General features: G+C 37.0%; 3 protein-coding genes across 3 annotated transcripts in view; 2 read left to right on the top strand and 1 right to left on the bottom strand.

Moving 5' to 3' along the window:
- LOC110467456 overlaps nucleotides 1–13,321 on the top strand; it is a 77,183-nt gene extending 63,862 nt beyond the window's left edge. The window contains exons 58-69 of the mRNA XM_021524637.1: nucleotides 95–213; nucleotides 848–1,017; nucleotides 1,728–1,835; nucleotides 2,558–2,713; nucleotides 3,249–3,363; nucleotides 6,883–7,006; nucleotides 7,252–7,430; nucleotides 8,398–8,547; nucleotides 9,124–9,201; nucleotides 9,629–9,748; nucleotides 10,764–10,940; nucleotides 11,293–13,321. Coding sequence (XP_021380312.1) covers nucleotides 95–213; nucleotides 848–1,017; nucleotides 1,728–1,835; nucleotides 2,558–2,713; nucleotides 3,249–3,363; nucleotides 6,883–7,006; nucleotides 7,252–7,430; nucleotides 8,398–8,547; nucleotides 9,124–9,201; nucleotides 9,629–9,748; nucleotides 10,764–10,940; nucleotides 11,293–11,370 — 1,574 coding nt within the window. The 3' untranslated portion in view covers nucleotides 11,371–13,321. The remainder of the gene's footprint in view (nucleotides 1–94; nucleotides 214–847; nucleotides 1,018–1,727; nucleotides 1,836–2,557; nucleotides 2,714–3,248; nucleotides 3,364–6,882; nucleotides 7,007–7,251; nucleotides 7,431–8,397; nucleotides 8,548–9,123; nucleotides 9,202–9,628; nucleotides 9,749–10,763; nucleotides 10,941–11,292) is intronic.
- A 4,165-nt stretch (nucleotides 13,322–17,486) lies between these two features.
- On the top strand, nucleotides 17,487–21,077 carry LOC110467435 (MORN repeat-containing protein 5-like). Its single transcript, XM_021524600.1, has 5 exons — nucleotides 17,487–17,574; nucleotides 18,453–18,600; nucleotides 19,359–19,470; nucleotides 20,023–20,154; nucleotides 20,615–21,077. The coding sequence occupies exons 1-5, from the start codon at nucleotides 17,510–17,512 to the stop codon at nucleotides 20,701–20,703; spliced, it is 546 nt and encodes a 181-aa protein (XP_021380275.1). The 5' UTR covers nucleotides 17,487–17,509; the 3' UTR covers nucleotides 20,704–21,077.
- A 2,388-nt stretch (nucleotides 21,078–23,465) lies between these two features.
- On the bottom strand, nucleotides 23,466–26,304 carry LOC110467476. The gene is made up of 2 exons (XM_021524681.1): nucleotides 26,215–26,304; nucleotides 23,466–24,095 (listed from the first exon to the last, which is right to left on the bottom strand). The coding sequence occupies exons 1-2, from the start codon at nucleotides 26,248–26,250 to the stop codon at nucleotides 23,700–23,702; spliced, it is 432 nt and encodes a 143-aa protein (XP_021380356.1). The 5' UTR covers nucleotides 26,251–26,304; the 3' UTR covers nucleotides 23,466–23,699.
- Between the last annotated feature and the right edge of the window lie 941 nt (nucleotides 26,305–27,245).

The following is a 27,245-nucleotide window of genomic DNA, read 5'->3' as shown; positions in this document are numbered from 1 at the left end:
CAATAGCAATATGATTATATAAAAATGGCCAGTAGGAACAGGATAGACATAAATATCATCAATTCTGAGTGGAATCTTTTAATTTTTTCTTCAGTTTTTGTGAAAACTAAGTTGGACAAAGAAGCATGGGACTACTTCGATGCAGGAACCATGTCAATTGAGGTGATTAAAGGAGAGGATCTCCAGACCATCTACTTCAGGGTCAAGGACAAGGTGAGACTGATACGTGAATGTGCTTGTTTTATAACAGACTTTATTTAACATTTGACCTTGACCTTGTGTTACCTTTGTCCCTGACCTTGTGTTACCTTTAACCTTGACCTTGTGTTACCTTTGTCCCTGACCTTGTGTTACCTTTGACCTTGACCTTGTGTTACCTTTGTCCCTGACCTTGTGTTACATTTGACCTTATTTTTTTACTTTGAAATGATAATGATACAGTTGATCATATTTAATAATTTTGACGTTGTGATCTTATGTTACATTTGACCTTGACCTTGTGTTACATTTGTCCCTGACCTTGTGTTACCCTTGACCTTGTGTTACATTTGTCCCTGACCTTGTGTTACCTTTGACCTTATGTTTTACTTTGAAATGATAATGATACAGCTGATCTTGTTAAATAATTTTGACTTTGTGACCTTATGTTACATATGACCTTGACCTTGTATTTGTAACAAAGGTCAAGTTCATATTTATGGGAATTCCTCAGGGTCCCAATGTCAAGGTCACTGTTGCTATTTATAGATCAGCTACAGGGCCAAGGGGGCATTCCTTACAGAAATGTTCTTGACTCAGTTTTACCTTAAATTTGTTCTGCGTTACGATTGACATTAATTTTTGACAGAGTGTGCTGCGTGAGGACATCAAGGAGAAGTTCAAGTACGAGGTGGACCGGTCGACCCCCAGCAACAAGATTCGGGGCTTTATGGACTGGTCCAGTGACATCATGCAGGATATTAAGTACCAGCGCAAGGTCCTGGCAAACCCTGTCGGGAGAATCCTCATCAAACTCTGGTCAGTCTAATTTCAGTCTTCCTTTGTGGTTGTTATCAAATTGAATGTTTTCAAAAGTATCTCCACACTGATTGTCACAAAATTTTGTGCTTTGTCAAAAAAGTTCATTTGTTGCATATTAATTTATAATATCAAACTTCTTTACAGTTGAATATTTATTGAGAATATTTTGCCATGATTGCTTAAATATGCAGGTGAGCAATACAGGCCCTCTGGCCTCTTGTTTACAGTGCCTTATTTAGGATACATAGGATTATAAACCTGTGTATTTTGTATTGTTATCCCGCACCTTTAGAATATTTTTTTATGAAATTTCATAGATAAGTATAACGTGGCTGCCATGTGGCGTGTATACCACTCTCAGGTCTGTACACTAACCGTCAGTAACAATGAAGGTCAGGTAATGGCTAGGAGTTAAAGGTCTTATCATAATTCTCTTGTTTCTCCAGAATAAAATTAAAAAAAGGCCTAAAAGAAATAAACCTCATAGGTAGGTGTATCATACTTAATTAACAGTGTTGTGACAAGTACTTAGAAAAAACACCTGTCAGACGCAGATGGTGAAGGACGCAGTAAGAGGTAAACGTTCTAATTTGTAATTAATTGAACGCTGTCTTATTAGGTCAGATACAGTGTCGGTAGGAATGTATAATTTGGTAAACCATTTGATGACAGTTTACTGATTGAAACGTTCTGTGATGTATTGGCAGGATACCTATGAACTACGCCGCTTTGTTTCTGAGTATATTGATCTGTGCAGTCATCATGATCACATGGCGAGATCCCAAGGATGAGGAGGGCAATTCCGACACAAACAGGTAAGTCTGCCATACTAGCCTACTGGTAATGCAAAAAAAACACCAAAGGTTGCAAATGTTCATGGTTTTGCAGTTAAGGCATTTCACAACAACTCTCCTACAAATAAATCGAGTACATTTTTATTTCTGGATTCAGGGAAGTATAAAACAGCTTCATAAACATAGATAGAAACTTACGTCAGACATGAATTGGTATTTGCGATGTGTGTGTAAACATCAAGTAATATCAAATGACTTCCATGATACAGGTGATACCATATTGGAAAGATAAAAGAATCCGATTGGAATTTACACAGCAAACTTGTACCAAATAAAACTGAAACTCATACAATATAACATGATAGATGAGTATTTTGTCTTGTGAGTAAGATATATTTATAAATCCAATGAACCCCATATTTGGAGCCCGTTGAATACTATAAGACATGACATTGTTCTAAACTTGAATTTTGAAGATGTTGTAGTAAACGTGACAGTTTTATATTTCATCAATGATGACATTATATCATAGATCATGGTGATAAACATTGGATCGTTTAAGTTTTGTACCTTTTCTCATAAATCAGTCGAAGGATGCTAATTAGCGGTTTAACAAAACATGAAAATCGGCTGCAACTGTCTCCAATAATTTCATTATCAAACAGAAATTCATCGGTACGAAAACTAGTCCCCTAAGTATGGTGACATTTTTAACCACCTGACATGCATGGTTTGTTTTGTAGCAAGGTACCAATCTTCAGCATTGACGAGGACATGTACTACTTCTTCCTGTATGCAGTGGGCGGAATGCACAACTTCCTCAGCGTGTGTATATACCTCACGTTCCTGCTCTCCAACAATCCTAGTTTTCCGCCCTGGCAGGGTTTCCTCAGGCTGATGTAAGTCAAGGAGATAGAAGATTTTTCGATGGATTCAGCAGTGTGATTTTCTGTTTATTCCCTAACTTGCAGGAGGTTATTTGATGACCCGTAAAGAAAATGGTTTTATGTCGGGGAAATCCAATTAGTATTAAAAATCACATGTCACCTTTTGCATAATGAGTCAGCTTTATATCAGTGCTCACTAGTGAAAATTTCACATTTTCCTAACTTCACTATAGCAACAGGTATAGTTTTCATTAAACTTATTTAACTCTTGCTACTTCACCTGTAAAAATGTATTATATCACTATTGACATGGATTCTGAAGAAGGATTTAAAGGAACCTCTGATTAGAATATTATATAATCTTTCCTTCATTGTATTAATACTTCTCTTTGAAGAAGCTCTACCGATACTCAAGTGTCCATGACCCTTCAATTTCTGTACCATAAAAACCACTGACCAATATACCTGTAGGATCTTAGACTCTTTCTGCATATTGTTTCTACTTTTATGGTGCCAAGGTAATATTCTACTGTTTTGTGTATTACAGCGGAAAGAGCAATGAAAAGGAGGAAGCATTTAAAACATGGAATGAGAGGAAAAACCCGTATGACACCAATAACCTTGAACTGAACATATACAGTGTAAAAGCCATGTACTATGTGGTATGTAAATTACCAGGACTGATGACTGTGTAACGAAAGGAATACTTGTCTAATTAGTTATGGACCTTGTGTGATGGTTAACAAGGTGTGATACGAACCTGAAAAAGTCATGTTTCAGGTTCATATCACATTGTTATATGCCCGTCAAATTTGACGGAAGTAAAATGGTATGGGGTTGTACGGCCGGCTGTCCAGCGTACACTTTTGTTTGTATGGCAATCTCCTCCTTCATTTTTCAACCGATCTCTTTGAAACTTGGTATACATTATAATCATGATTTGAAGTTGTCTCCCTTAAAAGAATTTTGATTCAACGATTTTTGCAAAAGTTATTGCCTTTGTTCATATCAGTATTTGATTTTTTGTCCGGAGATTTTCTCCTTCATTTTTAGCTCACCTGGTCCGAAGACCAAGGTGAGCTTATGCCATACCGCAGTGTCCGTCGTCCGTCAACTTTACACTACTAGTCATGAACCACTGAGCCGATTTTAACAAAATTTGGTGTGGTGCATCCTTGGGTGAAGAAGAACAAATTTTGTATAAATGGTGGGTCTTGCCCCCCTGGGGGCTGAGGGGCGGGGCCCAATAGGGGAAATGTAGCAAATTCTTTAAAATCCTTCTCCTTCTGTAGGAATGAAAGGATTTGTTCCATATTTGGTCTGAAGCATCCTTGGGTGAAAGAGAACCAATTTTGTATAAACCTTGGATCTGGCCCCCAGGTGCCTGAGGGGCAGGGCCCAATAAGGGAAACATAGCAAATTATTCTTTAAAATCCTTCTTCTTCTATAGGAATGAAAGGATTTGGTGTGGAGCATCCTTGGGTAGTGGAGAACCAATTTTTTATAAACCATGGGTCTGGCTCACCAGGGGCCTGAGGGCGGGGCCCAATAGGGGAAACATAGCAAATTATTCTTCAAAATCCTCCTTCTTCTGTAGGAATGAAAGGATTTGGTCCATATTTGGTCAGAAGCATCCCTGGGGGAAGGGAAACAAAGTTTGTATAAATGGTGGGTCTGGGCCCCTTGGGGGCTGAGCAGTGGGGCCCAATAGGGGAAACATAGCAAATTATTCTTTAAAATCCTTCTTCTTCTGTACGAATGAAAGGATTTGGTCCATATTTGGTGTGGAGCATCCTTGGGTAGTGGGGAACCAATTTTGTATAACCCATGGGTCTGGCTCCCCAGGGGCCTGATGGGCAGAGCCCAATAGGGGAAACATAGCAAATTATTCTTCAAACTCCTCCTTCTTCTGTAGGAATGAAAGGATTTGGTCCATATTTGGTCTGAAGCATCCTTGGGTGAAGGGGATCCAATTTTGTATAAATCAAGGGTCTGGCCCCCCAAGGGCCTGAGGGGCGGGGCCCAATGAGGAAACATAGCAAATTATTCTTTAAAATCCTTCGTCTTCGGTAGGAATGAAAGGATTTGGTCCATATTTGGTGTGGATCATCCTTGGGTAAAGGGGAACTAATTTTGTATAAATGGTGGGTGTGGCCCCCCTGGGACCTGAGGGGTGGGGCCCAAAAGGGGAAATAGACTTAAATCTTAAAAATCTTTCTTCTTCGGTAGGAATGACAGGATTTTGTCCATATTTGGTCTAAAGCATTCTTTGGTGAAGGGGAACCAATTTTGTATAAACAGTGTGTCTGACCCCCTGTAGGCAGAGAGGGAAAATAGAGGTAAAACCTTTAAAATCCTTCTCCGACCATCGGGATTTAGGGATTTTATCCTTATTTAGTGTGGAGCATCCTTGGGTGACGGTGACTCAATTTTGTACAATTGGTGGGTATGATCTCCGTAGGGGCACAGGGTTGGGGCTCTTTTTGAAGTTTGTTTCTTATATCTCAAGTACTGGATGGATCTTTCTGAAATTTCATATGTACTTACAGCACCTACCATGGAGTGCTACAGTTGTGGGATCGCACAACGTTACACGATGTGCGGTGTGTGCACGATGTGTGCACGGTGTGTGAACGGTGTGTGCACCATGGGCGCACATCTGTGCGCACGATGGACGGACGTTGTGCGATAACAATCGTGGTTGGTGTAAATTGAGGAATGCCTTAACAATTTATACGGTTTCGTGTTTAATCATATAAACTTGATGTTTACGTATGTTTCTATATTCTAGCAACATCTATAAACTTATCTTTCTGTCTATACATTCTTATATTTAGAAATTGTGTTTTCTGTGTTTTTAAACAAACTTAATCGACACATGTAAAATTACAACACAATCCCGTCTACAGGTAAACATAACCACTTTGTACATGTACCTGGACCCAGGGACAGTATATACATCCCTGCTGGACTGTAGTTTTCTCCTCGCCTGGGGCACTTACGTAACTCGTCGGTCAAGGCTGGGGGTGTGAAAATCCAGGTGAAGGGGAGCTATAGGCAAACGAATGCAAATAACAAATACTATGCATTACGGTCAAACGGTATCGCATATCAGCTCTGTGTGTCAGGCACTGGTCAGGTAAAACTCCGGACACTCATCAAATTGTTATTTACCTGTTCTGTTAACTTGGAGCCAAACCCATTCTTGACAGCCTAACGGTCGCTGTAATACTGTGTAACACGCATTGTGAAATTGTATAATCTTGATTATTGAGATGAGAAATTACAGACATATACACAGTGTACATTATCGCATACAAGCCTTCCGTATTTTTGTCATTCCGTAATTTTGATCTACAAATGATACCAAACCGCACAGTTGTGCGGAGAGAAGCGCACAACGGGGCGAACGATTGCCATATCGCACAGTTGTGCGCACCATGTATGAACGATGTGCGGACGGTGTGTGAACGATGTATACACGGTGTGCGGACGCTATTTTTGGTGCGTTGTGCGATCCCACAACTGTATATCTTATCTTCATACCAATTACTTTAATTATATTCAGGTGAGCGATACAGGCCCTCTGGGCCTCTTGTTTATAGCATGTCAGCTAACCACTCTAAGAATGATGCAGATTTTGTTTCAATGTAAGAAGGTATATAACACTATATGGCATTCGTCGTGCGTATATTGTTCCGCCCCGTGGTACTCTTGTTTTTAATAGTTTATAATATTCATTGATACATGGAATACCATGGTTTAAGGTCTCTTAATAGGAACTTCAGGGTTAACTGTCAAAAGTTCAAAACATTGGTGTAGCCTTATGGGGAAATTATATTCCAGACTCTAACTAGGGTATACTATCTCTTCACACAGGATTTTGAAATTTTAGAAGAAATGTCTTCCCCTTAAGTTAAGACTATTTATAAATTAATCCTGGAATTTTACAGATTCAATGGTCAATTGGATTGATATTTTGAAGTAGCACATCAATTTTACAGATTCAATGGTCAATTGGATTGATATTTTGAAGTAGCACATCAATTTTACTTAATAAAGTGAAATTTGTTTTCTTCATCTTCACACATATAAGTACAGAAATAAAGATAAGAAATGGCGTGTATAAAGGTTACAGTAGCCTGATGCCAGGTAATCAGTGAGCTATATATATGTTTCAGGTGTTTGTGGCCTGTTCTATACTGGGAACGATTTACTATGGATACTTCTTCTCCTTCCACCTGCTCCACATCGCTGAGCTGAATCAGCTGCTGAAACGAGTCATCCAGGCCGTCACCACCAATGGTAAGTCCCAACACGAACTGAACTATCGGGGGGATTGAATCTGCTCAAGCGACCATCTGTTTTATGCGATTACTTTTCATTCCTCCCGACCTATTTTACTATGTAATTTAACTGTATTAAGCGACCATCTGTCTAACGCAACCAGCGACCACCCAATGCTGGCCCCGAAATTATGTTAAAGGACCACATTTGATACATTTTAGCGACCATGTTTTGACAAAAATATACCACTTTTACTCCAACAGGGATGTCACTGATGTTGGTCGCCTTGCTTGGTCTGGCAATCATGTTTATCTACTCTCTGGTCGGCTTTGCCTTCCTGCGAGAGAGATTCTTCAAGGAGGACGAAGGTCGGCACTGTCGTACGGTGGCCCAATGTTTCATCACCATCACTCATCACGGCTTTGTGGACGTGCCCTACACTGTAAGTAACCTTTGACATTCCTCTAGACTGATACCTGTGTAGTGGAGGGAGACTCTGGGGTACTGCCGTTAGTATTTAGTAGTTCTTTTTCTTCCAGTAATTGCCTCCATCAACAGGTTGATGCTTCTGCAATATGTGGCAGTTTCGCATGTGACAGGACTGACACGGTTAAAAAAAAGTTTGTAAGTTAAAAACAGGATAAAAGAAGCTTTAAGGGTTTCAGAGCTTCGTCACTCTGGCCTTGAAGGCCGAGAGTGTGGTTGCATCCGTGATGTCTGGTGGTAGGGCGTTCCAGTCATGTACAGTTCTAGGAAAGAAAGACATCTTTCTTGAATCAGTCCTGCAGGTAAGAAGTTGGAAGGATCTGATGTTGGTGTTTCTGGCAAGTCGTCTTGGTGGTAGCAATCTGTTTTCTTTAGTTGAGCATGGATTTAAAAGTAGGCCAGTTTTTACATCACTAACAAGTACCCCATTGGTACTATACCAGACTTTCTGTTGGCACTTTGTTCGTCGGTCAGTCTGTCCTTTTGTCTACGGCATATCTGATTGATATACCGAATGTATTTGGCAAATATTGTATGTGTCTCTTGGGATGTTGGAGTTTTAGGGACTGAAATTGGGTCTCATGTCTACGATATACAGTACAACTGTCACTGTGCCTCGTATATCCTTATTAATGTCACCTACAGTTGCCAACTTAGGTAAGCAAGTACCTCTTGGTTTGGCAAAGTATTGCACACTGATATACTGTATCAAGTTTGTTCTGAGGTAGGGGACTTAGTATTGCTAACTATTTCGCCCTCTAGTACCTTTGTCTGTTAAGTTTTCTTTTCAATATAAACCTATTTTGAGGCTTGTCATAATTCCAGCATTGTATTAAAAAGGAATCCTTCCCTTGTGCCAAGTTAATTCAAAATTTGCCTCGTCTTGCATACAAATGAAGAAATATTTGTGTATTTCCCTGCAGACATTTGAGGGTGCCATGGACAGCGATATCAACGATGTGCTAATGTTGTCTGCAATAGATGTGACCTTCTTCATACTCATCACCACCATTGGCCTGAACATCATCTTTGGTGTCATCGTCGACACCTTCTCCCAGCTTAGGGATTCCAAGGTAATGTCCATATCATTTTCCGCTGACATAGGACTGGGTAGTTTGCAAGTGACCAGACAGTAAGTTAGAGGGTCTTTGTTCAAAGATCACTCTAAATACATATACTATTCGAATCCTCTTTCCAAAAGGGTTCAGCTCTAAGAAATAAGTTTATTAATATTTCAATTTTAAAAATGTATTTAATAAATGATAAAGCGGACTTGATTGATTGATGAGACATTTGAACGGTACACAAGAATTGATGACACCTTTTAGAGGTACACAAGAATTGATGACACCATTTAGTGGTACACAAGAATTGATGACACATTTGACAGGGACACAAGATTTTATGACCCATTAATATTACACATGTACAGGTACTGGAATATTTGGTTGCCAAGGTTATTACCTTCATGCATTTGACAGCAGTAGGAATTGATTTTCTATCCTAAATGGAAAACATTTGTGTTAATTCAGTAAGCTTTATACTAGAAGCCAAAACCTGTAACACCAGGTAGTACTTTTTCGGTAAGTATACATTTCGTAATTTATTGATTATATTGAAAAATGACTGAAGATTGATTTGTATTGTAGTGGGAGATTGACAAAGACATGCAGAACAACTGTTTTATCTGCAGCAGAGAGAGCTATGACTTTGAGCGACAGGGAAAGGTATTTGATATATTATTACAGCTTATTTAACAGCTTTGGTATGTTCTTCCGTCTGGACCCAGTTATTAAAAAGTCTACCTGGGTTATTCCCTTAACAGAAACTTAATGTAAAACTTATGTCTATAAATATATATATATAAATACAAAAAATGGATTGAAATCAGCAAAATGATACAAACATTTAATAATCATCACTTTAGTTTCTGCCAGGCACTGCTGGTTTCCTTGATCTGCTCCTGCCAAATTTTCAAGGACAGCCTCAATCTCAATCTCAAAAATTGAACAGTAAATGAAAAGGGCCTTTATATATTGTACATGTTGGTTTGTTGTGGGATAGTTTTGCACGTTTTGATCTGTAGGAACCCTTCAGTCAATTATGTTCCGAGTGGTTTGGACTTTTTTACCGATGTTAATGTGTTTTTTACAGGGTTTTGCAAAGCATGTGAAGGCAGAGCATAACCAGTGGGCCTACCTATTCTTCTTCATCCACCTGGACGAGACTCGGCCCAATGATTACTCTGCTCTGGAACTCCATGTCTTTAACATGGTGAGCATGTCTTTTTTTTTTTTTACCGTTAACCCTTTCACCGCTGTAGACCATAATGGACTTATCCATACCAGTGCATGGTAGAGTCTACTATAGTTACATAGGGGTGAAAGGGTTAAAGGAGAATTAAAGTTGTTTTACAATGCATGTGTGTCTGTCTTAGTTCGTCCTTATAGAACACGTGTCCCCTACAGGGTTAGGAACCTTGGGAACCTTCTAAAGAAGTAATCCTGCTGTCTCCCTCTCCATGATTGTAAATGGCCACTTATTATATATATATTGGTCCTTTTCAGAAACCGTAGTTTTGAGAACATGAAATTCACGGCAGTAACCTGATACAGCCATCATGCATGATATCTGTCTATTTACATATTGTGTCCAGATGCTAACTTCAGAAGTAATGATTGCACAAAGCTCAAACATTTTTATGTGGTCTATAGTCAAGGAACCCCCCCCCCCCCCCCCCCCCCCAAATGAAAGAGGAAAACCCGTATTGATTTTGGGCATAATTCATCAAATGTCAAGGTCACTGGTACTAAAAAAAATATAAGTTCTCGGAACTAATTATATGTCATAACTTCTTCTAATCACACAAAACTCGAACTTATTACATTGCCCTAAGACACAGGAAGAACCCAAACAATTTTGGGCATGGTTCATCAAAGGTCAAGGTCATTTTTACTTAAAAAAGATTTTTGTTCTGTCCTGACTTCAGAACAAATTATTTCACAAAGCTCACACATCTTATATCGGGTTTCTCTAGAGGAAGAATCCTAATCATTTTGGTGTAATTTGTTGATGGTGAGGGTCACTTTATATGATTTCCCAGCCACAGCTCCTTTCTATTAAACATTATTTTACATGCGTCAAGAAGAAATGTTGCTCAGGGTATATGCTGCCCCTGGTAGTGGTAGCTTACTTGTTTTCTTTAGCCAGATTTAAAGTTAAGTTTCCCATTCTCAACTTGTGAACTGACGTAAGGTATGTTCATTGTTCTCAACTTCATTGTTTTTAGCTGGACCTGAATCGCTTTGAGTTCTTCCCCCTGAACAGAGCTCTTTGCCTGCAGAGTGACAAGTATGACACAGATGAAATGATAGAACAACTGCAGTTATCTATCAGGGCACTAGATGCAAAACTCTCCAGTGAAATGATGCTGGTCGAGTTCATGGCCTCAAAGATCCGAGAAGATGTAAGTGTAATGATCAAACGTGTTTTATAGCACTGTGTAATGCCAGGTAGGGGATCTTACAATATATACAATGTAATACATACTCACAATACAATACCATACATACATAATACATTGCTGCTGTCATGTAGTGTATGTAGCATCTACAACTAGTCTGTTGAAGTTGTGCAACAATTTACCAATGCAAGGAAGTACTTATTCTAGATTTTACGGCGTATTTCTACATTAGTGGAAGACTGTAAGTTTTAATGACATCATTAAACTATATATCTGGTTAAAACAGGTGTATAATTCATTTAGTTTTAGAAAGTTAAATAAGATGTTTACCACATATATTGTATGTCTGTTGCAGGATGCTCAAAAGCTTCAAGAGAGAGAGAAGAAAAAACAGAAGGAGTGGGAGGCTAGTCAGAAAACTCCTCGCGAGTGAAATTGAACAAATAGGAACTGGAATTAAAGAAGTATGTGTGATTCAAAGAAATCCATAAGACGGGAGTTTTTAGGAAGAAGAAAACAACTATTCAAGGATATGGAACCAACTCATATATATGACCATCTAAAACAGAAATATAAAAACATGTTTTCAAATTTCAGAAATTTTAGAATTTAACAAAACTTAAATTCGGAGGCATTTAAAAGAAACTAAGAACATGGTGACATTATTGAAAAGTCTATCCAGTACCAGTATGATATCAGTACATTGAATATCAGATGCCATGGAAAAATAGGAGTGTGGTGTTCAACCTCCCAGTGAGTGCTTCACCTATGTACTGGAACTATTCCCAGTAGAAGCATATGTGTTGGCGGGCATTGTCCTCCCTCGTAAATGCTGTAAAGATGTATTCGCAAGACATTTGAGGTTTTTATCAAAAGTTTGCTGGAATTGTTTGTAACATGATCGTGTCTCATCCTACCACAAAATGACACTCTCCGGGATTGGTGTGTTATTGGATTACCATGGAAACGGCTTCAAGATCTGTTTGGTACAAACAAATAAACAGTTAAGGTTATGTTTAAAGAGTTTAATGGTGTCTAGTTTATATTATTTGGCAAAAACGTCACATTGAAGACAATTTTTATGACATGTTTTTTTTTAACACATTGTCCAAAAATTGGAAAAGAAAAGAAAAAGAAACTATAATGTCAAAAAATATATATGGCTATGTATGGTTTTTTGAACAGTAGAGACTTGAGCATCAAAATATTAGCCTGTATGACAAATAGATGTTGAGATGAAATCATCATTTTGATTTGGAGCATTATTGTCATGCTTGCTTTTCTAATATACAGACAGGTGGGTAGGTTTATACAGTAAATAATGCTTCAGTAATAATTTTCATGTTGTTTATATGGTGTAAGGTTGATTGGTTTTACAAGTACAGAGTAAGAACTCTGTAATTCAAAGAAGGTGAAGGCAGGAGCTGGACTTACAGTTATTTCAAATGAACAACATCATAATTTTTAATGTGCATTCATGTTTTCAAAGCACAGTTATCTACTGGTCCACCTGGAGTCATCATGTAAAAATGGAAATGTTTTGATTAAAATAAAATGTGTACTCCTTCTCACCCATCAAGCTAGTTCAAATATGGTTAAGACTCCCTGTACGGCTGCCAAGAACTGCAATTATGAATCGGAACCTTTTTTTTCACATCATTACTATATACCTTTGATAAATCATTTATGAAGAAAAAAAACAACGTTGTAGAACCTTTATGGAGAAAAAAAAAAAAAAATGAAAAAATGACAAAGTGCTACAGGGCCAGGACATCTGATTATTATACTGTCGTTTCTGCAGTGATATTCCAAAGGAAAATTAATGGGAGGTTACTGCATGGACAAAATCTACGGCGGAACTCTCTCAGTGGGACAGGGATCCTTAATAGTTTTAACTCGTAGAATGTATCATTGTCATAAATATTAACATGTTATGTCCATTGCATCAAAACATGTATAATACATACCAAAATTACATACCCATGAAATTAATCTTGTTTGTACTGGCAGAGATTTTCTAAATCCTAGATGGATTAGTTTTAGCAATAAACTCTGTTTTAAGGATATGTGCTACCTTACGTTTCTACCTGTGGTTTAAGTTACAGTTATCTCCCTTCAATCTTATTGGCATCATATTAACCTGAATTATCTCCCTTCAATCTCATTGGCATCATCTATATATTAACCTGAATTATCTCCCTTCAATCTCTTTGGCATCATCTATATATTAACCTGAATTCTCTCCCTTCAATCTTATTGGCCTCACCTATATATTAACCTGAATTTTCTCCCTTCAATCTTATTGCCATCATCTATATATTACCCTGAATTATCTCCCTTCAACCTTATTGGCATCATCTATATATCAACCTGAATTATCTCCCTTCAATCTCATTGTTATTGTCTATATATTAACCTGAATTTTCTCCCTTCAATCTTATTGGCCTCACCTATATATTAACCTGAATTATCTCCCTTCAATCTTATCGGCATCATCTATATATTAACCTGAAATATTTGAAGCATTATCAATGTGCCATCTCATGTAACTTTCAAATGAGCTGTCGGTTGATTTACAAAGCCCAATTAACATTCATAAAAGATATTTTACTGGGATTTCTTAGAATGAAACTCTTTTGAAATGGAGGTTTATGTCACAGTAATCATAGGTACATAGTATCTGTGCATAAAGGTAGCATATATCCTTAAGGGAAATGCATTTTTTAACTCAGGGGAGTCCATGATTAAACCATTTTTCAAAATCAAATCAACATTTGTGACGTGGATCATATTAATTGTTAAGTTTTCCATCACATTTACATCTCGGTGTTTCTGGTAGTTTCGAGTTTCATATAGAAAAGGCATTAGAAGTAGTACATTGTGTATTTGTTTCCATTGTACATGATTAAGTTAGGAGCTGGTACAGTACTGGGCCAACATGTATACATGACTGCAAATGTCTACAAAGGCAAAAGTTTATTAATTAGTACATGTATGTTACTTCAGAAATGATGACTGTTGCGAAGAGAAATCATAGAAAAAACTACCGGTACATTAAATTTTCTTGATGCTGGATTATCCTTTACAATATCAGATAATTTAACAGATTAGATTATTGTTCATTAAACTGTTTTTGTTCGTTTCAGTGAGTTTGTTTTCATTTATACATGAAAACAATGTTTTTGTCATTTTCTTATTGCCATATAAAGTGTACAAGATCAAATGACATGTATTTCAATCTTTGTTTTGCCTGTCTTTTGCTGTATTAATAAAGTAGTTGAATAGCCATCTGGTAAATAAAATTTATCATCTATTGTTATATATCCTATGTCATTCATCAGTCATTTCTCATCTGTTATATTATGTTTATTGACAACCTAAAGATTGATCTTTGTGGGAAAATCTTAATGATTGGTGTATAGTGTTATTCAGGATGTTAATAATCTTGGTTTGAAATGTAGCGCAGTAGATGAAGATAATTTACAAATATCAAGTGATAAAATGTCTGGGGAAGGAAAGTATAAAAATGAATAGGTGACATTTAAAAAAGAGCTGAATGTGATTTAATTCATTTTTCTCCAGACTTTTCTTTATGTAGGGAATAGCATGTTGCACCTCAATGTATTTAGATGATAGACTTGTGCTCGCAGTACTCTATTGAACAGGATGGAACTTATCAGATGTAGTTCTATTAATTAGTTTGTGTAGGCGTCCTACATAAACTAGAGAGAGGTCAGCAATGTCAGAGGATATTCAGAGAGCAGGGAACTTACTGAGGGTTCACTTCAACAGGTTAAAGTGAGGGTCCACGTCAAGGGGTTAAAGAGAGGGTTCACGTCAAGGGGTTAAAGTGAGGGTCCACGTCAAGGGATTAAAGTGAGGGTTCACATCAAGGGGTTAAAGTGAGGGTTCATGTCAAGGCGTTAAAGTGAAGGTTCACGTCAACGGGTTAAAGTGAGGGTTCAAGTCAAGGGGTTAAAGTGAGGGTTCATGTCAAGGGGTTAAAGTGAGGGTTCACGTCAAGGGGTTAAAGTGAGGGTTCATGTCAAGGCGTTAAAGTGAGGGTTCACGTCAACGGGTTGAAGTGAGGGTCCACGTCAAGGGGTTGAAGTGAGAGTAACATTCAGTGAAATAAGCTTGGAAGTCACAGTGGCTAAATTTACAAAGCACATGTAGTAACCATTTTAACAACTAAAAATTAGATGGTAGCATTGCACCTCTGATAAACTACAGAATCCCATTGTGAGGTGAACTCAATGAAGGTGAAGTTCTAAGTTAGCAACAGTGTGCAAAGTTTTAGAGTACCAAAACAGGCGAGGAAAGGAGGTTGAGTTTACCAACAGGCCAATGGAATAGTAGGGATATTGAGTGAACAGATTTTTCCAACACAGAAATATCTCCAATTCTTTATCATTGTCCGTGTTAAACACTGTTTTCAATTATTATACAACTGTTATTTGAGGAGTGTATTTGTGTTTAGTTGAGATTGTATCATTGGCCTTTATTTCCATTCCATCTTGACATTAATTATGTTGAGTTGTTGTGATATATTTTGATTGCTCTTCCAATGTTTAGATATATGTAAGATTTTTAATAAATGTTTTAGAAAACAAAATTGATTTGTGATTTTTATTTTTTGTTTGTGCTCTTTTTTTATTACCTTTCATTGCGCAAAACAGGTTTATGGCATGTCTCTGCATAAAACATCAAAGTTTTTATTTTTCCAGACATAATACACGATCTCCTTGGTAAAAATAAAGTTTGAATGAGCAGACAGGAAATTTAGAGATTTACTGGAAAAAAAGGGTTGGTTGCCCTTTGACTAGCCATGTCAAGACTTCGTCACTGTGTTGAATAAATTTACTAAAATCTATTTAGGGCCCCAAATCGGATACAGTGATACACTTTGATATTTAGATGTGCAATAGGGATTTAAAAAGTTTCTACATGGGGTAGGTGGGTTATGGTTATTACGTAATTACCTCGGAATCCAAAAGACTCATCTTTATTTTACTTGACATGGTGATGCACTGTGATACAACGTATGTAGATGAGCAACAGGAGTTTAAAAATATCTAGGGTCTAAGTCATTGTTACTTAAAAAACAGACGTGGCGGGAGGGAAGGAAATGTGTATGATATGGGTGGTTGGGTGGTGCAGTGGATAGGGCACTTGCCTTTCACAAAGGTGGCAGAGGTTCCATTCCCCGATCGGACATGACAAAGTTTGGGGTCACCTGATCATGACCGACCATTTGGGTTTCCTCCCACATTAAGACAGCCTCACGCGCTAACATCCGGGCCAACAAGAATTATTAATATAAGTTGAAATATTTTGTTTCATAACTGTTGTAAAATCAGTGTTCTAGTCTTCTTATGTTTCGAAAATACCTCTGACATGCATGTATCTATTTATATTCCAATTTATACCATTGGGAGAACTCCCAAGTGATAAAAATTAACCCTTTAGGCTGGTTAGGAGGTCAAAGTTCAACATAGGTCGTAAAGTTTTTTGTAGAAGTTCAACATGGAATTAAAACATTTGAAGAAGATTTGTACTTATTAAATGTTTTGAAGTTCAATTATCACACAAAACTGAACTGGTGGATTGACTTTAGACAAACATGACGTGAGAAAGTACCACTCTCATACAAAGTACAGGTACTTTAAACTAATAAAGATAAGTGCCTACACCAGTTAACAAGTGGCATTAAAAAAGGCTGCTCTCTTCTTTTACCAAGAAGGCATTACTCAAAACAGCTGTTTATAGTGAAGATGACAAATTACTTATAAAAATTATGGAGAAGAAACCATCGGCCTGTAAGACTGAAAAAAATCAATCTTGTTTTTTTAACAAGGATCGATCGAGCCATGTAAAAACTAGAAACTGAAAATGTTTAATGAAGATGATATGGAAAATATTGAAGACCAGTGATGGGAGAGTAAGGTTTAAATTCAAAGATACACTACAGTAAACAGGTATAAGCATTTGTGTCATGACAATGCTACCAAGTCTAGACCTCAATGGTGGCACTCGGTCTTCTGGATGGGCTCACAAGTGTCATGAGGTGACGAAACCATGGAAGTGTGAATAGAGCTTTAATGCCAACCTTGATGTATAAACAAAGTTATCTCTGTACCTTGATGGCTTAACAAAGTTATCTCTGAAATGGCAAGAATTGTATTTTGTTCAGTACGTACTAAAAAAAAAGTAGCTTAATTAAGTATTCTAATTTTTGTTTTAAAAATGCATATATGTAAAGAAGAAACTAATTGGATTCCAGCAAGTACATGAAATGAAATTTACTAATGTGTGCCTTATACTGCCTTGGTCATTTGGAATTGACGTGTTACATTGCGTATCAGGAATATAATTGTTCATAAATTTTAAAAAGTTAAAAATATATGGTAATAATGGTGAATGAATCGTTCAAGCCATGAAAACGAGGGTGTGCTTTTCTCATTGATCCGGAAATATAATCACGACAAAATTCCGATTTTATAATATCGTATCATTAAGACGCTTGATTTTACCTTTCTGTCAAACGTTTCATTGACGTGTTATGAATCTCTATGACAACAAACGGGAAAATGGAGTACACTGGAAGCAACTACAAAGGGGACTACAAAAATGGACGGTAAATACGTTTTTTAATCTATTTTTTGTGAAGCATTTGATCCCTCAGTCATCACTGGGATAATGATTTTATAAAAATGTATATAAGCAAGTCTGTTTTAATTGAAAGTCATATTAAGTGACATAATGAAACAGTGACAATCAAAGAAGTGTTGCTCAAGTCAACATACTGTACTGTACTGTAGGCCTACCGGATGTGGATTTCTTGCAGTCATGTTACCAAATGGAAAATGTTCCACAGTTGTGAAATTCTTAATTTCCCTGACTGAATCAACTGATGTTCAATCACTGGTACTGGCCTCGTCTGTCAACACACCCATAATATTATGGGTGTATTGACGGATGAGGCTACAGTAGTGGTCTAGGCTACCTATGGTTCAAACTGAAAATGTTTTAAAATTGACGAAAATTAATATCTGCAACAACTGTATCTGGACTGGCTCGATCGTCGGCCACTAATTAAATAGCTACCTGCATGGTAATGGTAAAGTGTGCATCTAGAGTTCGGAGGGTACCGGGTTGGAACCCCGGTCTGGCTATGCATTTTTCCTCTCCTGTTACAGTGGTGCCTTTGACCAACCCTTGTTTCAAGCACTGGGTTAGTCCGAATTATTCTGACGTTTTATCAACTTTTTTCATATCGGTCTGTCTTCGGTTAACTGGGTGTACACTTGGCAAGGGGATACCTGAACCTTGATCGGTTGTAAATAGTTAATTGTGTCTTCCGATGCGAATAATTAAGGAGGGAAGAATGTAAAGTGGAATGTATAACATTAAGCAAGGAAGCTATTTTTGTATATATCATACATGTACACATTGAATTAGACCTTTTGCAGATATGAATTAATCAAGCCAATACTAATATTATTATTTTTTTAGGATGGAAGGTACAGGCACATATGACTTCCCCACAGAGACTCGGTATGAAGGGGAGCTGAAGGATGGAATGTTTCATGGCAAAGGAACTCTCTTTTTCCCAAATGGAAGCAAATATGTGGCCACATGGGAAGAAGGATCTGCTTTGGAAGTAAGTGTACAAGCTGTCAGTTTGTATCAGAATATATTAAAAGATCCAGAGGTTATTCATCTATAACTCAAGGAGGTTTGTGTTTTAAATAAATTAAGGTAACGGAATTAATCCAGATTCATGATGCACTCAGTCATAGCTTGACAAAGGGACCATGCAGTTGGTCTTGCAACGTTGCGACACGTTTCATTAAAAAAAAATACCCCAAAAATGTTGGTTCTTATGAATGTCCTATAACATGGGTATTAACCTATACATAAAATGGACACACTTTTATTCGCCATTTTTGCTGCTTTAGGGGTAAGATTTCTGTAAAAAAACAAAACTGTATTGAGGTATTTTACTGAACTTACCACTAAGTGCACAGGAGGCAGAAAACCTTCTTGATGCGATACATAAAGTATATGTATATTGACAAATAGTTTTGCTGAATACTTAAGTGTTTTGATTTTTTATGCATAGAACATCATGGTCACACACTCTTCAAATTTCATAACATTTTGGAAGGTTAATTTACATGTATATTGAGAGCACATAGAATTGTAACATTTACATGTTAAATGATGAAGTAAAAAATAATGTACAGTCATGTATCAAGCTATCATATACATGAATTTAAAAAAAAAAACTTTTGAGAAAAATCAACATTTATGCAAAAGGGTTACAATATAACCGGATGATGTTGAAAGTGATCTCTGCCTGTAACGTAGATTAGTACCTCTGTTTATACTGTACAAAAAATATTCTTTTCCTTGCAGGGAAAATACACATTTTCTGATGGTCTTCCATATGAAGAGGAGAATTGGGAATATTGCGATGGCTACGATAGGCGATTCTATACAGAAACATGTAATGGCTTGAAACCAGCAGGTAGGATTCTTATTTTTACAATAATGGGGGTTATATGTCATTGAAGCATTTGTTTCCGGAGATTTTCTCACAAACCAAAAGACAAACATTTCTGAACTTTACATGGCTACACACTGTAAAATGTAGATGTACAATATGTGGTTTGAAATTGTTAATTGTTATGAATGACCTTGACCTACCTTGATCACATATTGGTTAATGAAACATTTGAACAATGAAAACCCTAGGGTGATGATATTTGCCAAACTGCATGCTTGAATAGATGGCTGTCAAGTTTGTTCAAATGAATGACCTTGACCTAAAATCTAGGTCACAGGGATCAAATTTTCAGTTCTAATTACCTAGGGTGATGATGTTCAGCTGGTCTGATGTTGTCCGTACTTGGTGGCCAGTGGTAGTTGTCCGATCACATTTGTCCGATCACATACATGTATAATGCTTTACTAGTAATATTTAAAAATCAAAAACATCTTGTGCTTGGCGATTATTGGGGACATATACTGTCAGGTGTATGGTGGGATCCTTTCTGATCTGTTTTCTGACTCTGTCCAGGTCTCTCCCAGCTGACCAACAGAATACCGCCCAGAGATATACCTGAAGGCTGTTACGACTGTGGTGACGGATTCTACAACCCCAAATCTAGGGTGGTGGTCGACTATAACCACAAATTCCTCAGGAATGCAGGTGAGTAAAATACAAAATACGTGTATCTGTATGTGAAGTTCTCAGCATACTATATCCCTATATCTGTAAATTAACAGAAATGTCAACAATAAATTGGAAATTACCATCTTGATCACTCCTGAAACTACGAAGAAATGTTTCCTTGCATACAGTATGAAGCTTAACATTTTCACTTGTACAGATAAATTTAGGTTCTATGTTGTATAAGAGAAACTTGATAAAATAATGAATACAATTTTCTGAAGTGTCATGTAATGAGACTAATTACTACATGTGTTAATTGTTTCGTTTGATATAAGATTTTTTCGTACATCATCATGTTTGATGCTGTGCCAAATTTGTGCATGTAGAATTAGGTTGCTACAATCTGATTTTTTTATAAGATGTAGTAAAAAGATGATTTTCCTCGCATAATTCAAAATCAGATCAGAACTGATTCTTAATTATTTCTTTTTTACAGATGATGATGAACACAGTTGGATTATCAAAAAATGTCGCAAAGGATGGGATGAGTATGTGGGATACAAGAAAGGAAAGACATCAGCATAACGTATTATAGTTTATAGATGACAAAAAATATGTTTTTAATATTTTGTTATATGTTTATATCAATTTCTTAATAATTCTGATTTTATTGTCTATCTTTATGTTGAAAACTGAATTTAACATCAGAACTTTCCTGCTCACCAGGCATGGATACAAGTCTGGTGTACGTCCTGGCCCAATGTCACCTTTTGATAAGGTTTGAACATTATCATGTTTCCTAGACACCTTCACCACTGTCTGTGATATTAATTAAGGTTGTACTTTCACTGCAAGTTACAGATATTTCGATCATGGGGAAAAAATTAGATTGTTTATGTTGCTTCAGAATTGTTGAAATCTAGTTATTAAAATTCCAGTAAAAAGTCGGAAAAACACAATGATTTTGTCTTTATTTGTTTTTAGAACTAGTTTTCCTCGATAATACACAGGGGCCAGGTACATTATCAGGCCAAAACAACTGGTTTACCCATTGCTAGTAGTTTCAATATTGCCATATTTTGCGCATTTGCCTCCTTGTGATAGCGCGAATCGACCAGACTTTATAGTGCTACCTCACTGAAATACCTAGCATTCCACCCGGTAACATATAGTGACAATGGGTTAAACAGTTATTGTGATCATCCTGAATTCTGAACGTTTAGCAAGGATAGTAACTACGATTTGCATTGCATCCTGGTGATGGGGGGACATAACCCATTGCCTTCCGGAATCTTTAGGGAAAACGTTGGGTAAACGTTAGGTGTTGCCAAGAAAAGGCGCTTGGAAACGGAACGGTTGTTAGGAAGGAGAGAGAAAAATGCTTCGATGATCATGATATGCAAATTGATACAGCGAAACTTTAGACCTTACGTTTAGACCAAAATATAGCTGTACCAAATGATCAAGACCCTGTGCCCAAAACGTCCAGAAATAGTATCTAGGTAAGTAATACTGTCGGTAGGAAATTCGTTCTTGCATAACAGTTAATTAAATATGTTTTTAGTACCCATGCTTACCTTGTTTCAACGTCTTATACCAAGCTCCCAATGTTTAAGACTTCGTTTTCATGTTCGTTTGATACGTGAATTATGTCAGGAGTTGTCAAGGCCAAATGTTACAATAATAATAGCACAGACATTTAATCATGTTTTACATTTTCAATGACAATCAAACTGTACACTTACACCACGAGTTCTTCGTATCATCCATACACAGACCATGTTTTTTCTAAAACGTTGCAATGACTGTTCAAGACAGAATGTGAAATTATTTCATAACGTGTATCTGTATGTGGTCATGCATCATTTGAGAGAGAAGTTTCTCAAGATTTCAGATACTACTTTGATTTGGCCTGGTACCATGGCCAGTCGATAATTATATTCGGATCACAGGGACCTGAGAATTAGTTACATCTACATTTGGACCTAAACTAAGTCGTTCAGAGTAATTTTACATGTTTTGGGGGTTTAGATCGACTTTCGTTATAAATGACACCCCAATGATCATATACACGAGAAGGGCGGAAGGGTCGCGATGTCGAAAAGTCGACCTCACCTAACTTTCTTGCATCAAAAGCAACATTTCTAGTTGATCTACGGGAACATGCTTAGTTCCGTTTGAAAGATGGATATTTTTTCTTTTAAAAACCTCCTATATGCACGTAAAATATATCCTCCTTCCGCGAACAAGATCTCCGTTTCCTCCAAAAACACGCCATTTCAGAGTTTCAAAGTTTTTCACAGTCATCGTGCCTCTGAACACTTTAGTTTAGGTCAATATATCGGTGTAACAAATTATCAGGTCCCTGTGATTCAGATCAGTCATCCGATCAATTAACACTAGAGGAATAGAAACAACATTTGTACTTTATTACTGGCATTATAAGTTGAAAGCTATTTTTGGAATATGGTGAAAGCAGAAAACATACTTTGGCTAACTTAAGCTAATTCCGTACGACTTTATCTCTCGTTCGTACGACTTTTTCTCTCATTCGTACGACTTTTTCTCTCATTCGTACGACTTTATCTCTCGTTCGTACGACTTTTTCTCTCGTTCGTACGACTTTATCTCTCGTTCGTACGACTTTTTAACTAGTACGTACGACTTTATATTATTTGTTTCTCCCTAAACAATGGTGCGAATAAGCTTTCGTACTAGAGATTCATCTTTGATACTGATGGGAAAAGCCCTTTGACAAATGTATTTATACATAATTTACCAGGTGTCGGGATAAGACGGGAAGCAGCGATATATATTGGTAAGACTGTTCATGGTAATTTTACATGTTTTAGGGGAATAGATAAAATTCCACATTATACTCGTACACCTTAGTTTAGGTCCAAATATTGTTGTAACAAATTCTCAGGTCCCGGTGGTTTGACATGGTAGAAGAATGACAAATATGGAAGCAAGAGGTTTGCTCGTGTCTATTAATAACTGTTAACGTCATTTAAGGACGTGCCTCTGTGTGTTTGGTGCAAGTATGCGTGCCGAAGACGGGGTATGTTGATGTGTGTGTATCCTTGTGATAGCGCGGAGCAGATGCCCACTTTGTATGATAATCCTATCCAAGGACCTTGCGAATAGAATTCAATGTTTCCCTTCGTGGTCTCTTAGGGTTTATAGGAGACCCTAAACATAAAGTCAAGTACTGACTCGAGATTCTACAAAATCCTGCTTTTCATCTATGGATGTTAGGAGAAATTAATATTAAGTGATGTATTATTTTCAATTCCTTTCCGTTCTGTGTTTTTGTTAAAGAATCAAAGTAAACGAACTAATGTTCAACAAATTTATTTCAAACCTTATAAACATTTGACAACAAATAATTGAAATTGAGCACAGTGAAAACGACGTTGTTCACGTCTACACGTTCATATCAATTTCTTATTACAATACGTCGCGATCATTTTGACCCATAGCAATTCTGTCGCTGGAGTCAGGTGGACGCCATCTTCTAAGAAGCGATCCTTTGACTGGTATGGTTTGAACATTCTACAGAACCTTATGCGTTTAGCCGTTCAATTGGTTTCACGGCACTTCACTTTTAGATACGTGTTTATCTGTTTACGGCACATGTTATACCTCGCCAAGTTCATCTTAGGATTTCTAAACTTGTACCGTTTGAACTTGCTGCCAATAACAACTTTGACCTTGTCGCTGCTGATGGCCTCTGCGAACCGGAAGAGGGTGTCGGCAACGTCTTTCCAGGGCATTGACCCGATGTCGTTCTCTCCTGATTGGATAAACACTATATCCGGTTTCATTTCCTCACTAACTTCGTCCCATGTATGACTCAGGTTCTTGACCCCTCCCCCAGACACGCCACTAGCGTTTATAATGACACTTCCTAATTTAAAGGGACACAATCTACCTGCGCGTCGTGCGAAGGAATGACCAACCAACAGCACATTTTTCTGTAAAAGAAAACAAAAAACAATATCAAAAAGTTAGAATGATTACGGTACATTAAATCTGACAAATCCCACACAGTCCCGGTAAACTCTCTATATCGTCAACGCGGAGGGCGAGAAGCCATTGCAAGGGAGTGGTCAGCAAAAAATTTACCATAATCATGTGTTTTCACCGTTAAACTCGTTAGTTTAATTAATAGTTCATTTCTAGTTCGCACAAGGGGAGGGGTGATATAAAGAATGCTATGCGAGATATTTTAACATTTTAGTGTCAAATTTTTGCAATTTATTTGCTTACTTCAATTTCATAAAGGTTCGGGGTGTTTCCATTTTGCTGGTGTCTTGTCTTTCCGACCAAATTTTTCCGAAGTATTTTGCATTGTGTCGTGAATGCTGACGATATTGAGTTTTTATAAAATATATATTTATATTTCCTGACCCAATGATGGTAATGTCAGAAATAAGTACACAGTCATTATGTTACATTAATCTTAAATTGGGTCATATTTAGGAACATTTCTAGGAAATGTCAAATCACCGGTGTGTGTTCAAACATTTTAAAACACCGCTTGCATATATTTATAAGTATCTCTAAAATGCCTTCGTTGATGAGCAAATCCATATTACACTTTATTGTGGTAACGATCGCTTGTGTTACCAATTGCTTTTAAACTAGTTTGCCTTTGGTACCTATTGTCATGTCGAAAACCTTACGCTGTTAATTACTTGTATCATTATTTCCTTCAACATTCCACACAAGTGAAGACAATCTAAGAAACCAAAGATTTCTTTAAAAATTATCAAAATTATGGATAAAAGTAGATAGATTTTTTGATGATTTTCTTAACAAATTAAAAAAACTTACGTGTTCCAAACAATCAACGGAGTCAAAATGCCTCCATAATTCGTTTGGCACAATGGACTAACAGAAAAGTAGTTCAACGCATACATATGCAAGCTATTTATATTTCCTCATCCAGCCATCCTACTCATTTAAACCTCCGCGTTGTCGCTACAGGGGCCTACCGGGGTGCACATGTACTTAGTTATGGACACAAACATTTGGTTCCTACACGATTTTTCCTTTTAGAAGATTAATAGTTTACAGGGGTCTTAACGTTTTATTTAACAACAAGGTTTGACTATCTTACCAGTCTTGGTGATCAGGAAGGAAGTTAAGCCGAAAAGCCATTTTTAAAAGACTAATGATCGTTTCAACTCATTGTGCTATCTCCATTTCAGAGGCTGAATTACAGAAGGTTTAAATTGTTAGAATCGTATGCATATATCCAAACTGGATGTGTGGAGGTTTACAATGGTTCCCCGGTCATTTCATTATAAATCACTGTATAATTCGATTTTTGCTTCACTAGGTTACTTTGTCTACGAGACACCAACATCTATTACCTCTATGTCCGATTTTGTGTCCATGTCTTTTCTTTTAAGGCGCTACCAAAGTCTGTCATGGGTTTTTTTTATTGTTATTAGATTCTTGCGGATATCTTAACAGTGCTGAGATTAGTGAAGCAATAATACCTCAATCTTGTAAACCCGGTACTGATGTAGGCTAACGCAGTCTTTTAACAGATTTTTTTTTTATAGGATGTTGCAGTATTTTACCATTTCATGGCATAATAAAGACCGGCTACGATCTATCTGTCCTTTCCAAAGACATTTGCTATTTTTAATTTAAATACTGCAAAAAGTTCAAACAATGAATTTAAACCATACATGAAGAATTCGTCAGCCAAGCTAAAACGTTGTCAAAAAAAAACACCGTTACTGAAATGTTATCAACATCACGTTTTTCTCGCGTTACTTGCACTAACAGTTTTGCATATCAAACATAATAATTGACCAATTTATGACCCGATCCCGTCGATGTATCGATTTGACCACAGGGGCACGGTTCAATTTATCAATTTATATCCGAGGCCTCCTAGATGCCTCATATATAAATTGATAAATTGAACCGTGCCCCTGTTATTTGACCCGCAGTGCCGGGCCGATTCCTACATGTGCCAATAATAGTTTTGTAGCGTGACAGTTGTATTAAGAAGAGTGAAACGTTATAAGAAACGTGATCTTCACTCATAGTACTTGATGTACAAATATACATTACCTTTATTTGAGAGGACGGAGCCACGTTTTCAGACATTCCTGCTTCGCAAACTCATCACGGGCATTCACGTTTTGGTGAATGGGTGCGTTCGAATGCAATACACTTTTCGAGAGTGCTTCCCCTTTGCATATGTTAACAAGTTCGGTTTATCGGGAAAAGAGACGTTACGTTAGCTATATTTACTCAACATTTCCATTAAAATAGGCGATAGTGATGGATGTTGGTAGAATCATTCTACAGTGTAATGTATCTGCACTTAGACAACCAGAAGAGGAGCCCAAAATGGAACACTTGATATATATGACGCAACAATTTTTATTTCGCAATCACAATTTAGATAGGTTTCTGCATTTTGAACAAATATCATATGCCTTCATCTCAGTGGCGGATCCAGAGGGGTTTTTTGGGCTTCAGGAAACCCCCCACCCTGAGAATTTACTTTAAAAATCATGTATTTTCACCATTTTCCTCAATTTTCCCAATTTTGCAGCTGCAATGTTTAAGATGTAGGCATATGATTAAGATGTAATCATATGCCTACATCTTAAACATTGCTCATAAACTAAATTGAAAAAAATGATATGGAAAAAAATCCAGGGAAACAGTACGATGCGAAAATATAAATACATTATCATATTTCTAAACATTGAAAACTATATGAACGTGTAAAATTTGTCAGAAATTGTCAAATCTTTTTTTTAAATGAAGAAAATTATTTAAATGCTGTCAGTCATTTTCATAAACTGACTTATTTGATGAAGTGTTCCATTTTGGGTACTCTACCAGCTAAAAATTCCAAGTGAATCTGATACACTTTAATGAGCTCTATAACACAATTGCTGTTATACCCAAGAAATACATGAGATGAAGGCTAAAGGCATGCATTGTTTCATTACAGTAAAAAAAACATGGTCTTTCAGAAATGTTATAGGAAAAAATAATATTTTTCTTTAAAAAGTGCTCCATTTTCGGTACCCTCACCCTAGCCTAAGTTCAATCTCTCCATCACAGTCGTTCATAGATGTTTTGCT

This window comes from Mizuhopecten yessoensis, unplaced genomic scaffold (genome assembly GCF_002113885.1).
Source record: "Mizuhopecten yessoensis strain PY_sf001 unplaced genomic scaffold, ASM211388v2 scaffold11173, whole genome shotgun sequence".
Taxonomy (NCBI): domain Eukaryota; kingdom Metazoa; phylum Mollusca; class Bivalvia; order Pectinida; family Pectinidae; genus Mizuhopecten; species Mizuhopecten yessoensis.
The sequence above is the reverse complement of the archived record's forward strand: the minus strand, read 5'-3'. Positions and strand labels throughout refer to the sequence as shown.